This window comes from Anser anser (genome assembly GCF_964211835.1).
Source record: "Anser anser genome assembly, chromosome: 4".
NCBI lineage: Eukaryota > Metazoa > Chordata > Aves > Anseriformes > Anatidae > Anser > Anser anser.
In genome coordinates, this window is record NC_139724.1 from 16,445,067 (window position 1) to 16,458,028 (window position 12,962).

At 44.4% G+C, this 12,962-nt stretch overlaps 1 protein-coding gene across 2 annotated transcripts in view; it reads left to right on the plus strand.

Moving 5' to 3' along the window:
- The window catches only part of SEPTIN11 (septin 11), a 66,429-nt gene that overhangs the window by 43,933 nt on the left and 9,534 nt on the right, over positions 1-12,962 (plus strand). The window contains exons 9-10 of one of the 2 annotated variants that reach the window (XM_083835271.1): positions 528-715; positions 8,483-12,556. In XM_083835271.1, coding sequence (XP_083691397.1) covers positions 528-715; positions 8,483-8,498 — 204 coding nt within the window. In that variant the 3' untranslated portion in view covers positions 8,499-12,556. Of the gene's footprint in view, positions 1-527; positions 716-8,482; positions 12,557-12,962 lie in introns of those variants that run through there. The other variant, XM_083835272.1, reaches the window with a different exon arrangement.

Genomic DNA, 12,962 nt, shown 5'->3' on the forward strand with positions numbered 1-12,962 from the left:
TAGGTGAAGACTCCCCAGAGGGCAGTAAGTCCAGCTCAGCACAGTCCTGGAGGGATGTGACAGAGCTCTCTGAGAGCTGCTCTGCTGTGATTTGCTCAGTGTGTATGAGCTGATGCTGTGGGCCAGGGAAAACACAGACATCTTGCCGGGGGAGGCAGCTGTTTCTCGGGCCTCATGGAGGGACAGAGAAGTGCCCCAGTAAAGAGCATCAGCTTGACTGGCTGTGGTTTTTTTTGCATTGTATGAGCATGAGAGAGTCCACTAGGAACAAGGCAATGAGGGATGGAACATGGGGCTTGGACACAGAGAGAGAGATGTTGTATTCCTATGGCAACTTAAATCCTTACTGTGTGTGTGTGTCCATTGCATTTTTTCACGAGGGCAGATTTTTCTTGGGGGACAGGTCAGTGACTTATCAACTCAGTGAGGCCCCAGTGCTAGTGGGACCACTTCAGGCATTGTTTCCTGTTATTGGGGTAAAATGTTCTTCCCTTCCCCTCTAATTCTTATTTTCTCTGCCCTGCCAGCTCCATGAAAAGTTTGACCATCTAAAGAGGACTCACCAAGAAGAGAAGAAAAAGGTGGAAGACAAAAAGAAGGAGCTTGAGGAAGAGCTGAATAACTTCCAGAAGAAGAAGGCAGCAGCTCAGCTATTACAGTCACAGGCTCAGCAGGCAGGTTCTCAACAAACCAAGAAAGACAAGGACAAGAAAAAGTAAGCGGATGTCACCCACATCCTTTGTAGGGCTTATTACAGTTTGGGGGGTTGTTTTTTCTTTCTTGCTGCATGTCTGTATTTGCTTTTCCCCATTACCAGACTGGAAACTGGGCTTTTATCAGCCTGATCAAATAAAATATTTTTTTCTAAAGGGTGGGCCAGGGACATGATCTTAATTTTTTTCCAGAAGAGTACCTTCAAATTTTGTCGAAGTCTGACTGAAGTCTGACTGGTATGGGAGAGCAATCAGATGGTGGAGGTTTGACCCGTGATCTGTCCAGCATCTTCTGGAATAGCTCTGGGTTGTTCTGAATGCAGATTTATCTGCCTGAGCCAAAATTGAAAAGGGGTCTTAACCCATTCCTCCTCTCACCCAACAGTAGTCCCCAGTTCCCATTCTGTAAGGTTATAGTTGTAAGTAGAAGTAGATCAGAAACCAAAACCGCCATGTTATTTTAACGTGGAAATCTTAGTGCCAAAAGTGAATACTTGGAAGCTTGCTTTAAAGATGAGAAGTTTTCTTTGTTTTTTAAAAAAACAAGCAACTACTATGGTACCGTAATTGCAGGTAAATGGCATTTGTACTTGTATCGAGTTGACGTTATAAGCTAAGAAACCCCCAATACCTTTTAGTAAAGACAATAGCACTGTTTTCTACTATTTTATATTTGTATACTAGGAGTATAATCCTCTACCCTCCACTATTTGAGATTTCTGCAACTTCAGTAGAAACCAAGCTTATCTGTGGACAGTCCCTCCCGTGGTCAGCATTGGGAGGCAGGATTTTCAGATGTGCTCAGCGTGGACCTAACTCTGCTTCCGTTGAAACTGGAGGAACATTGCCATTGATTTGGGCTCAGAGTTAAGTCCCCGCAGAGCTTTGCTGAAAACCTCTCGATTGATCCAAATTGGTGTAATCTCTTTCTTGCAGCCTGTACTTGGAGATGGTTATGTTTAGTTTGCTTATTAGTGCAAAAGTCTCATATTTATTACATGATACTGGCTACTTCACCATCCTTTAAAAAGCAGAATACAACATCTACTTGGATGTGGTATGTATAGTGAAGCCAGATAAACATTGCAGAGGTGAAGTAGACTGCACAGCTTGTTTGTACAGCGAAGCAAAACAGGTTACTGTACAGAGGCTGTTTTGAAGCCTCCTGTTGTAAATTCCATCCACTTTTTCCATACCCAATAAGGGGATACTTGTGCAAGTCTTTTCTGGGTTATTTGTGATAACAGCGCTAGTTGATAACTGCAATCAGGAAAGCTGTAAAGATGCTAATACAGCCAGTCTCATTGGGAAATGCTTCTTTCTTCAATCCACACACAAAAATGACAGTTCCACGCTTCTCTTAAGAGCCAATACCAAGTGTGTTTAAGTCAACTCTGGCAGAGTAACCTTCTCGAGTAACACTAAGCTGTAACCATTGAAAGAACCAAAACGCTGGCAGGAATGTGATAGAGACACTTCTGTCTCCCTTGCTAACCTGAGGACTTCAGCCAGGCCGGGGTGGGCCTGTGAGGCTCTGCTGCATTGCATATAAACCAATATATTTTTATAGTTGGGGAAGTTATGCAGATGCTTACTGTACATCCCCTGTCTCTACTACTGGGTCGGTGGCCATCATTCATTGCTTCTGCCCCTGCCTTCCTCTGCGGAGGGAGGGGTGGGCCTGGGGCTAGTTCCTCAGCTGATGTAAATTGAAGTAGCTCCTATGGAGCCGTGCTGCTCTATGCGAACTGAGAACTTGGCCTTTGGCACCCACTGAGATATGTAGAGTGATTGTGTGCTGCATGCTCTGCTCGGTTAACAAAATCATTACAGACCGACCAGTGGTATGCCAAACTGTGGAAATAAGTGTCTGGCAGCTGTTGTCCCAGCATGCTGACACACCATTCTGCGACGGTGCCTGTGAATCGGATAGGTTGAAACGCCGTCTTCTCTCACCTGAGAATTCAGACGTGATGGCCCATTTTCTAAACACAATAGAAAAATTTCAAGACCCATTTTCTTATCTCAAACAGAGTCGGTAGTTAAATATCTTTTAAGAACTCTGCAATCAATTATTTCCACCTCTGAGATACCAGAGTAGTATGAAATGGTTGGGGAAGTTTTGTAACTTCTTGTAGCCAGGGTTAGCTACTGTTTGCTTCTGTGAAGTTGGTTGGTACAAGCACAATGTTGTGGGTGTGATTCATTGACGTTTCTAGCAGCTGTGACAAACAACGCAGTTTCTGCTTTGCTGATGCATTTACGGAAGTCCAGTCATGAGGAACATGCACGTCTGTAAGCAGTGTGCCCTTTCAGTGTCGCTCCACACCAGGTGCAGCAACTGCTTCAATGGTTCTGTAGTGTCTGAATTACTAACGGAAGCTTTAAAGGGAAATGCTGATGTTTCTGCCTTGTAGCACATCCTGGTTTTTCTAAGGCTTTTGTGCGCGTCAGCTCAGGCAGCAGGAACAACTGCAGGCCCAGGGCAGAAGCTCGGAGTGCATTTATTTTCTTTACCTGGCCAGACAGGGGATCCCCAGAGCAACAGCCGGGCAGGGGCACGCAGGTGGGGATGCAGGCGCTGATGAGCTCGGTCCATGCTAGAGGACTGCTGACCTGCTGTTTACACCTGCTTATCGAGAGGCCACACAGGTGTGGGTTTGCCACTCTGCTGTCATCTTCAGTGTGCTTTGATCTTCTCCATACCAGTGCAGGGAGCTCAAGGGTGTCCCGTAGGGCACCTCCAAGTCTACCAAACACCTATGTTAGCTACGCACACATGTGCTACTTGTCAAACACGTAGAGGATAAACAGCAACAGTTGTGATAGGTGTATTCCTATGCTACTGCTCTCCAGGCTGTACGTACTCCCAGCTGCAAGGTCACTTGAATCTATTTACAATCCTTCTTGACAATCTTCTGCTTTTAACGCTTTTCCTACTGCATTCCACCCCCTTTGCTCAAGAAGGGGCTGGCAGCGTGGGGCAGGGTAACATACAGAGGCATGTAATAACATAAAGGAAAATGAATTAACATATAAACATATAACGTTCTCAATGAGATGCACCACACATCCTGTCAGAGACTTAAACCACTCAGCTAGCCAGGCATCGCCAATAGATGGTTTCTCTGGGTGCATTAAGTGCTGGAGCTGTTGAATGTCATCCTGCACACTAGCTGGCTATGTTGAAGCAGCACATGCCTTCAGCCTTGTGACAGCTGTAATGATGTTGAAGAAGGAGCTAGTACATCACCAATCGATGCTGTGAGGTTCCTTGGCATACAGCAGGTACTTCCAATTTTAAGGCAATTGACTTGTCCATTTTAAACCTTGTGTGGGGGCAGATGCCAGGCACTCTATATTCTCTACTTGGTAAGAATAACAATGAGGAATTGGTTACAGTAAAGGCCAACCAAACCCAAATATTTACCTATTGATCTTGGGGAAATATATCCAGGGTAGGTGCTTGTAGTACAAGTCGATAAAGCATCTTGAGCCAAACCATGATAAGAAAGGAAAACAGGGGTGTCATCTCCTTCCAGTAATGCATTTACAGTTACTCCAGATTCTTCAGCCAATATTCTTCTAGCCTTGGTGGCTTTAGATGATGTAACCGCCCACACAGATTGAAGAGCTATGGCTTGTACTTTTTCAGATTGAACTTCAGTTCAATGTTTTTTTTGCAACACCAGTGACATTGTTTCATTGCTGTCTACCCTAGATAAGGCACAGGTATTTGTCATAGGTACCTGAAATATAAGAACTCAAGAATCTGATGTAAACAGAGGGTGTAGAAAAAGGGGAGAAGTTGGAGTACTGAACCGTACTGCATTCTCAGGGTTTATTATATGAGTCTTTACGTGTAGACTAACAGGTTGCAGTCCTGCTGAACAATCATAGAGTCATTCAGCTTGAAAAAGACCTCTAAGATCATCTAGTTCAATATTTAATCTAGTATTAAAGACCACCACTAAACCATGCTACCAAACACCACATCTACACATTTCTTGAAGACCTCCAGGGATGGTGACTCAACCACTTCCCTGTGCAGCCTGTTCCAATGCCGCACAACCCTTTCAGTAAAGAAATTTCTCCTAATATCCAACCTAAACCTCTCCTGGTGCAACTTGAGGCCATTTCCCCTTGCCTTATCACTTGGCACTTGGGAGAAGAGACAAATCCCCACCATGTTACAACCTCCTTTAAGGTAATTGTACAAAACAGTGAGGTCTCCCCTGAGCTGCCTTTTCTCCAAGCTAAACAGTCCCAGCTCCCCTGGCCACTCCTCATAAGACTTGTTCTCTAGACCCTTTGCCAGCTTTGTTGCCCTTCTTTGGACACAAGATTTGGACAATCTTTCAGTGTAAACAATTCGTACTTGAGGTGTTGTAATAGGATCATAGGACAAACAACTCTCTTCCTAGTCAATTGCTGCAGAGGGCGCATTGATACTGCAAGACATAGAATAAAAATTCTCTGATGCCGTAAAAGTCCCAGAGAAGTCTGCAGTTGTTTTACTGTGGTTGGTACAGGAAATTGCCGAACTGTTTGCTGTACCTTGTTTGGTAGTTCTCTAATCTGTCCATGCCAAACTGTTCCCCAAAATTGCACCGTAGTTTTAGGGTCCTCTATTCTCTTTGGATTCATTGCACAGCCTTGGTCCTGTAAGTGCTCTTTCAGGGATTCAGCAGCTGTTTTGACTTCTCGTTGTGACTGCCACAATCAATAGATCATTAATATAATGGTAAACAGTGTTGGTACCAACCATAGTGCTACATCAGCTACTGTCCTTTAGTGGCAAATGGCGGGTCTGTGTTTATATCCCCGAGGCAGTATTTAGAAAGTATATTGGTTTTGTTGCCAGATAAAGGCGAACTGGTCTTGGCTGTTTGAAGCAATGGCTATTGAAAAGAAAGCATTAGCAGAATCGATCACCACCTTGCAGGGTTGTGAATTTTTGCTATTTTTTTCTATGATAGTAACCGCATCTGGATTTGTAACTGCAAGTAGAGGGGTGGCTTTATTCAGTTGTCTATAACCTACAGGCACTCCCCAAGTGCCATCTGATTTTTCAAACAGGCCATGTAGGAATATTAATATCAGGCATGGTTTCTTTAATGATTTCCACTTGTTGAAGTGCCCCTGAATGGTTTGAGTAGTTCCCTCTCCCACCCTCCCCATCAATACCCAAAATACATTCTTTAACTGGGGCAATTGACAGCCTTGTTGCAATGGGTATTATCCAGTTGTTAAATTAGCAGTAGGTCAGAGGGACGGGATGGGATTTCACCCCAGTATGCAGATCTGTGGTGTGGCTTCTTTATTGTTAGTATTACTGTGTAATACAGGAACTTATTCACAGTAAGTGAATTCACAGCTCCAGTATTCCCCAGAGCTACCACATGTAAAACCCCTCCAGACCCACACTTTGTAGTTAAAGGAACATAGGGACGCCAGTCCCCTTCACCACAAGAGGCTGCCATGGCAGCAGTTCTGGGGGACCTGCCAAACCTTCATTTCTGCTATTTTGGCATTTGACAGGTAGTGCTTTGCTCTGAGGTGGCAGAGGAGTCCAGAGTGCAGGGGAGGCTTTTTTTTTTTTTCCACTAACTTTTGCCATCAGTGAAGCATTTCTGATGTTGTGATCCTATTTATTATTTCTGATGGTGGGACACCAGCTTGCACAAGATCATCCCACGTTTGTTTCCTCATCACCTGTGATGCAACTCCTTTCAGTTTTGCCTCCTTTCCTTTATTCACCACCTGCACCGATGGTCCTGAAGTTACAGCCCCAGTTTCCCTCAAGGAAATTGCTAGGGTGCCTACATTATACCAGCAGTAAGGTTTCTAAGGTTTCAGTGAAGCAGGCACCCCTGCCCCTCTCAAAAGCTGCCTTTTGGTACTTTTTGTTACTGCTGCCCTGCCTGGGTTGGATCCCATAATTGCCACACGAGCCATCCATATCTGCTGCACTAAACTAATACCATTGTACACCAATTTCTGAGGGCTGATAGGAATTTGGCAGGTTCTGCTTATGGTATTAAAACTGCTGCACATGACCACTGAATGTAGGTGCAGTAATATCCTGCCCATCAGGATCCCTGGCATTTTGTAAGTGACCATATCCTTATTGTATCTGATCGTCACTGGCTATAGGGCTTAACAGATCTTTTTCACCCATAAATAAGAGGATAGATGCAGCACTGCTATCCCAAGCTCACAAAACCCATGCCAGCATGCCTTCCGCCACTCTTTTGCTGATAGATCTCTAAAAATTCCCTAAAGTCTTTCAGGGACTTCCTTGCCAATCTTCCAACCTCAACCCAGACTCCTTGCCAATCTTCTGCTTTTAGCCCGTTCCTCCCCACAGCTTTAAATTTCTCCTTGTGCTCCAGTGCCGAGCTGGGGTTTGGGTAGGCAAGGCTTTCAGCCTTTCTTAGTGCTGACATGCACTGTGGTGGTGCTCGGGCAGTTGCCGCGGGAAATCCTTGCAATGCACAGTGCTTGTCACCTCCCTTAGGAAGTATTTCATGGGAACGCTTCTTTCCCAAGGTGGGATCTGATTTCTCCAGCTTGGACAACAGAGACTTTCCACCGTGCTGTACAAGCTGGAGAGAAGGCTCAGGGCCAAATCTGCTGCTGGCCCGATCCCATGAGGGAGAACTTGGCCCTGTTGACTTCCAGGCTATCTCTGCAGGAACAAGCTGTCTTCTACCTTATTTTTTTCTACTCCATTTCTCAGATTCCTGTACTTTTATGCTTTTTTCATCTTAAATTGTTGGCGATATTGCCTGATGACAGAGAAGTGTGCTGTTTTCAGGGCAGCACGTCTGTGTACCTCAGACCCTCACATGACCGTAGTACAGACATGTACACAAGTCCTCTCCTAACTCTGAGCATGCTGCCATGATTTCGGGATGGGACCATGCTTCAAACCCGAACAATCTGGAGTTGGTTCCTGGCAAAAAAACCTTCTGAAAATAGGAGCAGCAAATGGCTTCTTGCCTGTTGTTTGGTAGATCACCACGTGCATGCCTCAACATGTGTCGTTGGGTTACTCGCTCATCCTCGGCCCGCCTAGGAGCCAGGACCATCTGTTTGGGCTCTGTTTCTTTCTTCTGGAAACCAGATGGAAAAACCATTTTCTGGCTTCATTTGAATATAATAATTTCCAGTCCAATGTTGGCTGTCATGGGCCATGCTTAGTCCCAGAGCGATCCCTGATCTATCACACAGCTGTAACATGTATGTCAGGGCCTGGCCCAACACCCTGTTAAAAGAAGGTTTTCATGATGTCTGAAGGATCTGACTTGGGCTTGAAAACCCATGTTTGCTGAAGTGCAGGGAGACCTCATGGTGCTCAGCTTTGAGCTATCTGCATTTCAGAAAAGTTCAGGCACAGCTTTCTGCAACAGAGACCATGTTCACGTGATGAGAACTGGACATCTGCAGTCATGTCCCCCTGCAATACTACTTCTGAAAAAAAACAAAGCATTAAGGCTCCAACTGCATGCTTGCATGGTTGGTTGTTCCATACTTCTTCCCCCTTAGATTTTTTTTGAGCTTTTGCTTGTCACATAGGCTAGAGTAGAGCTTAGTCGGGAGGTTCAATTTCTTTTTAGTTCTGTAATTCATCTGCATGCCCACCCACCGTAGCAGGTTGCTGGTGTTGGCTCTCCCAGCTTTCCTTAATTCTTTTTTTTTTTCCATTTTGGGTTCTATTATTGCTAACTTTTTTTTTGTCCTCTTTTTTTTTTTTTAACTTGCAGTGCAAGCTTCACATAAAGCCTGTCAAGCCAAGGATGTTCCTGCATTCACCTGCTTTTGCAGTAATGTGTCTCTGCCATCTGTTTTTTGTTTTTGTTTTTGTTTTTTAACATGAATAACTATTAACTCATCTAATAACATAGTGGGAACAAGAAGGAAGAAAGGTTGGGTATAGGACTGTGTGCCTCTGGAAATTCCAGGCGGGTGGGGGTGGAAGCAAAATGATACCATGTATTTTCCTGGGCAAAACCAGCAGCGATAAATCTTTTTTGGCACCAGATCTGAACTGAGAGTCAGGGCTGGAGGTCAGCAGCTCCGGGTGAGTGTCGTTGTGCCTACCCAGCTCTCGGAGGGCCGGCTGCCGTAGCCCTGTGCTGAAGGGGTCCCTGGTCCACAGAAACCAGCCTCAGGGATTTATTGCTGTCTGAGGGTTACAGCTGGGTTCCTGCTGTGGCTAAACCCTGAAGTTTAGTCTGACCCATATCCCTTCAGGAGCAAGTGTGTTAGAGCAAAACTTGTCCCGCTGTTGGGGAGGGAGGGGGGTATGTGTGTGTAGATAACAAAAGTTTAACTGACCTTGCATGCCATTACATTTGCATGATTTATTTTTTTTATTAGCTACTGTTTTTGTTGTCTGACCAGATAACATTTGTTGGCCTGGGTTTGTTGTCACGTCCTGGCATATTTTTACGGCCACCCTTCCAGGTCAGTGTAGTGTCTGCTTGCTGAGTGCTGCGGTGGGAACCGAACAGCGCTGCAGGTGCCTGGAACAGGGACCATTTCTCATTCCTGCTTTCCATGCATTACTTCCCTGACCATAACCTCTGAAACCTCACTTAAAATAGTGCCAAGTTTCCAGTGTGCATGATCTTGGCAAGACTTAGCAGTGCTTAGGGAATCAAATGCCCAGGCAGAGGAAGGCGTGTACTATTCAACATCCTCTTGCTGCCTTCAGGAGCATTCCTGCACACATGTAAATACAGACCTGCATATTTACAACATCCAGGTTTTCAAGTCAAGGTAATCCCATTTTATTGGCCAAACGCTGGTTAACATGAAAGTTTCAAATTAGGATCTCCATCCCTGGAGCAACCAGGGCAGAAAATGTGCTGCATGCCTAGGATGACTTCCCCATTGCCTGAAAAGCATCAGAAAGATAACACCTCGAACCCCAGGGAGCTTTGCACAACAGGTTAAAATCTGGGAGAAGTGCTTTTTCCAGACACGGATTCATGTTGAGGAGAGGCCAGAGGTTTGTTAAACCTAAAAGTGACTTGGGCTTCTCACAGGGGTGGACAAAGCAGCCAAGGAGGGAGAGAGGGTGCCCGGACACACTCCTTGTGCACCCTTCCTGCCGTGGGGACAGTGTCCCTTTCACATATCCCTTGAAAAGTGCAAATGAGATATCTAACGTAAGCCAGGCTTCGCTCTTTGGCCAGCACGGTGTGGAAATCGGTCTGTTTAATGTTTTATTTTCTATGCCATTGCTTTTCGGACAGAGTCTTTCCCTTCCTACCCAAGAAGTGGCGAGCCATGCTTACCCTATGACTGCTGGATTTCTTTCTCTTCTGCTGATGTACTGCCAGCATTTCCACTGCTCCTAGCTAGGTAGTCTCCTGTTTCTTTCTTTAAAGCACTCCTAAAAATAGCTCTCTCCACTTAAGTCTCACACTGCAGTTCTTTGCTTGTTTCTGGGATGAAATTTCTTGCCTCTCTGAATGTTCTTTAAAAAAAAAAAAAAGTCAGAATTATCACTTTTCTGGAGTTTTGGGTGGGGAAATGCATTTGGGGTTGGCTTTTGGGTCTTTCTGCTTTTTAACCCTCACTGCGTAAACATGGCTTTGGGAAGAGGATATCTAAATACAGTGTCTTGGATAGATGGCAAAAATCAGAGATGAGCAAGCTGGAAATAAAGTAGTTGTCTTTTTTTTTTTTTCTTCCAATCATACCTCCTGGTCTTATCAACCACGATGTGCTTCCGTCAGGTTAAGTAGGTTTTCTAGAAGGTCGTTTAGCAAAATAAAACTGGTTCTCGTGGCTTCTGTCAAACCTAACTTTAAAACCTTGAGTTATCAAGGAAGAAATCTGTTTGCTGGCATGGATTTTTTACGATCCCATCATATGCTCCTGTCTCAAGCCTGAATGCTTGTGGCAATATGTTTTGCTTCAGCTGTGTCTGTGCATGTCCTCTTTTTAATTACCAGCATTCTGTGCCAAGTAAAAACTTAATTTTAACGTGTATTTGTCCTGCTTCATTTAACAGCCTTTCCAAGGGATGTTTGGCAGGGGAGATCAGCTGAGTCTAGCCATTTTTCTTTTCTGACAGAAAGCCATGGCCAAGTGCATTAATGTATTTTTGATTGGGTTTCTTCCTCCAGCAAAAAGCAAGCTGTTTTGGAGAAACTGGGAATAACCATAAACTTGCAAAAGTGAAAGGTATTGTTTTGTTTTCTTCTCCAAAGGAGGAGTTAATAATGACTTTTTTCTCCTCAAAACCCCGGGCCATGTTTAGCTGGTTATTGCTGCACTTCTTTCCTTTACTTATGCCTTTTTTCACAGTAGTCCCTGGTTCTGCATGGAGTAAATGATACTCTCAAATCTATTTGGATGTGCTTTCACCTTTGCACGTAAGTACAGTAGTAAGAGACTCACCCTTTCTGCTCACTACTAACGTGAGTAAACCAGGTGTGTTTTGCTGAGGACTTCTTTTAAGTCCACTTACGTACAAGTGGCATTGTTAAAACTATTTTAAAACTTCCTGTAATAACCTGCTTTTGCTGAGATTTTGGAAAAAAAAAAAGCCATAGGAACATGATATCCATCTGCTGTTGAATGTCTAAAGTTACCCTGCATAGCTTCCCTGCATGCCTCAATCTTGCAAATCGGCTGGTGAAACTGGGGCTAGACGGCTGCATGGTTGCATTGCTCATGAAGCATTGCAAGCTTTGATGTGCCATTAGACAACGATGATAACTAGCTGATGATGCTGCATGTCCCTAATAAGGTGGATTTCAAACCTGAGAGTAACACAAACCAGCAGGAAAGCACACAGGCATGTGTGTTTCTGGGACGATGATGTTCCCTAGGCATGGGACGAACCCCAGAAGAGAAAAAGAAACAAAATCCAGGTTGTTGAGAGGGGCCACGACTGCTCTGTAGAGGTGGGCGTGCACGTGTCTGGCAGTCCACTGAGAAGGTGGACATCACCCAGTAGCTCTCTGGGAAGGCAGGAAGGCGCCCTTCAAGCTCAGGGTCACTGACTGCATCTCCTTGCTGCACTGCAGCCTGTGGTGCCGCTGAGGAGTGGGGAAAGCAGCAAATGGCGCCTGCCCCCAGCTCCTCTGCAGCTCGAAACCTGCAATGCGTGTTGCACCCTCGCTGTATGTGCTTCTGGCAGCTCGAAGTCGTGCCAAGGAGATTTACATCTCTGTGTCTCTTTAAGCATGCCCTTATTTAACATGACCAGTGTTTCTCCAGGTAGTTCTAATTCTGCTTCTCCTAAAACATCCGAGTGAGAATGGAAATGTCTTTTTGTGTGTGATCATATCAGATGTGTCCATTTGACTCCAGTTACCATTTGCCCTTCTAAGGTGTTAGAAGCGTGTGTTTCTGTCTCTTCTCCAAGGACCCTGGTTGCATTTGCAGTACACGATATCCATGACACTCTCATCAGCGTGTATCAGCATGGGACTATACAAATATGAAGGGTTTTTTAATTAACAGAAAATAAAGCTGTGAACAGCGGTAGAAATATTGTATTTGTATACATTTTTAATATCCTGATTGCCTTAAACTATAGATGTAGAACTTTATTACCTTGCTATTTGAAAATAACCCATGTTTGTAACTAAATAATTGTGTAACCTACATACAGTGTTAATGCAAATTATATGTATGCATCTGTTAGATATTGTCACTTTATTTGATGTTAAAGTATTTCTTTTTTTTTTTTGAATTACAAAATGAATAATAACCTCATAGCATAAGCTCAGTTATTTCTTGTATATTCTTTAGGCTACGTACACAAATAGTGCCAACACTTGAAGTGGGGAGAGGAAATATATTTTTTACCCAAATGCTTTGGTCTTTGAGTTGCCTTTGTGACTTTGGTTTGCTGCTGCCGTTTCCTAAGTGTGATGGGAGGGATGAGGAAATTTGAGGTTCCCCAACAGATTGTTTTGTGCCATCAGGCTGTCTCTGTAGACTTGTGCTGGTGTTTTTTGTCAGTCGCTTTGTGTGGCTGTCATGAGCCTTCGCGTGTTCCCTGAATCAGGTGCGGTGCCTTGAAGAGGTGTGGGCCCCTGCTGCTCCCGTGTAGCTGGTTTGTACGACACATCCCCAGTGCACTCTTTTCATTCATGGCTTACTTGCTCTAAAATGTTGTTCCTCCTTTTTTTTTTCCTCTCTGTCTCTCACTTTCTGTTTTTCAGTTCAATTCTGAACCTCTGTTTCTTTTCTTTTCTTTTTTTTCTCTTCCTGTAG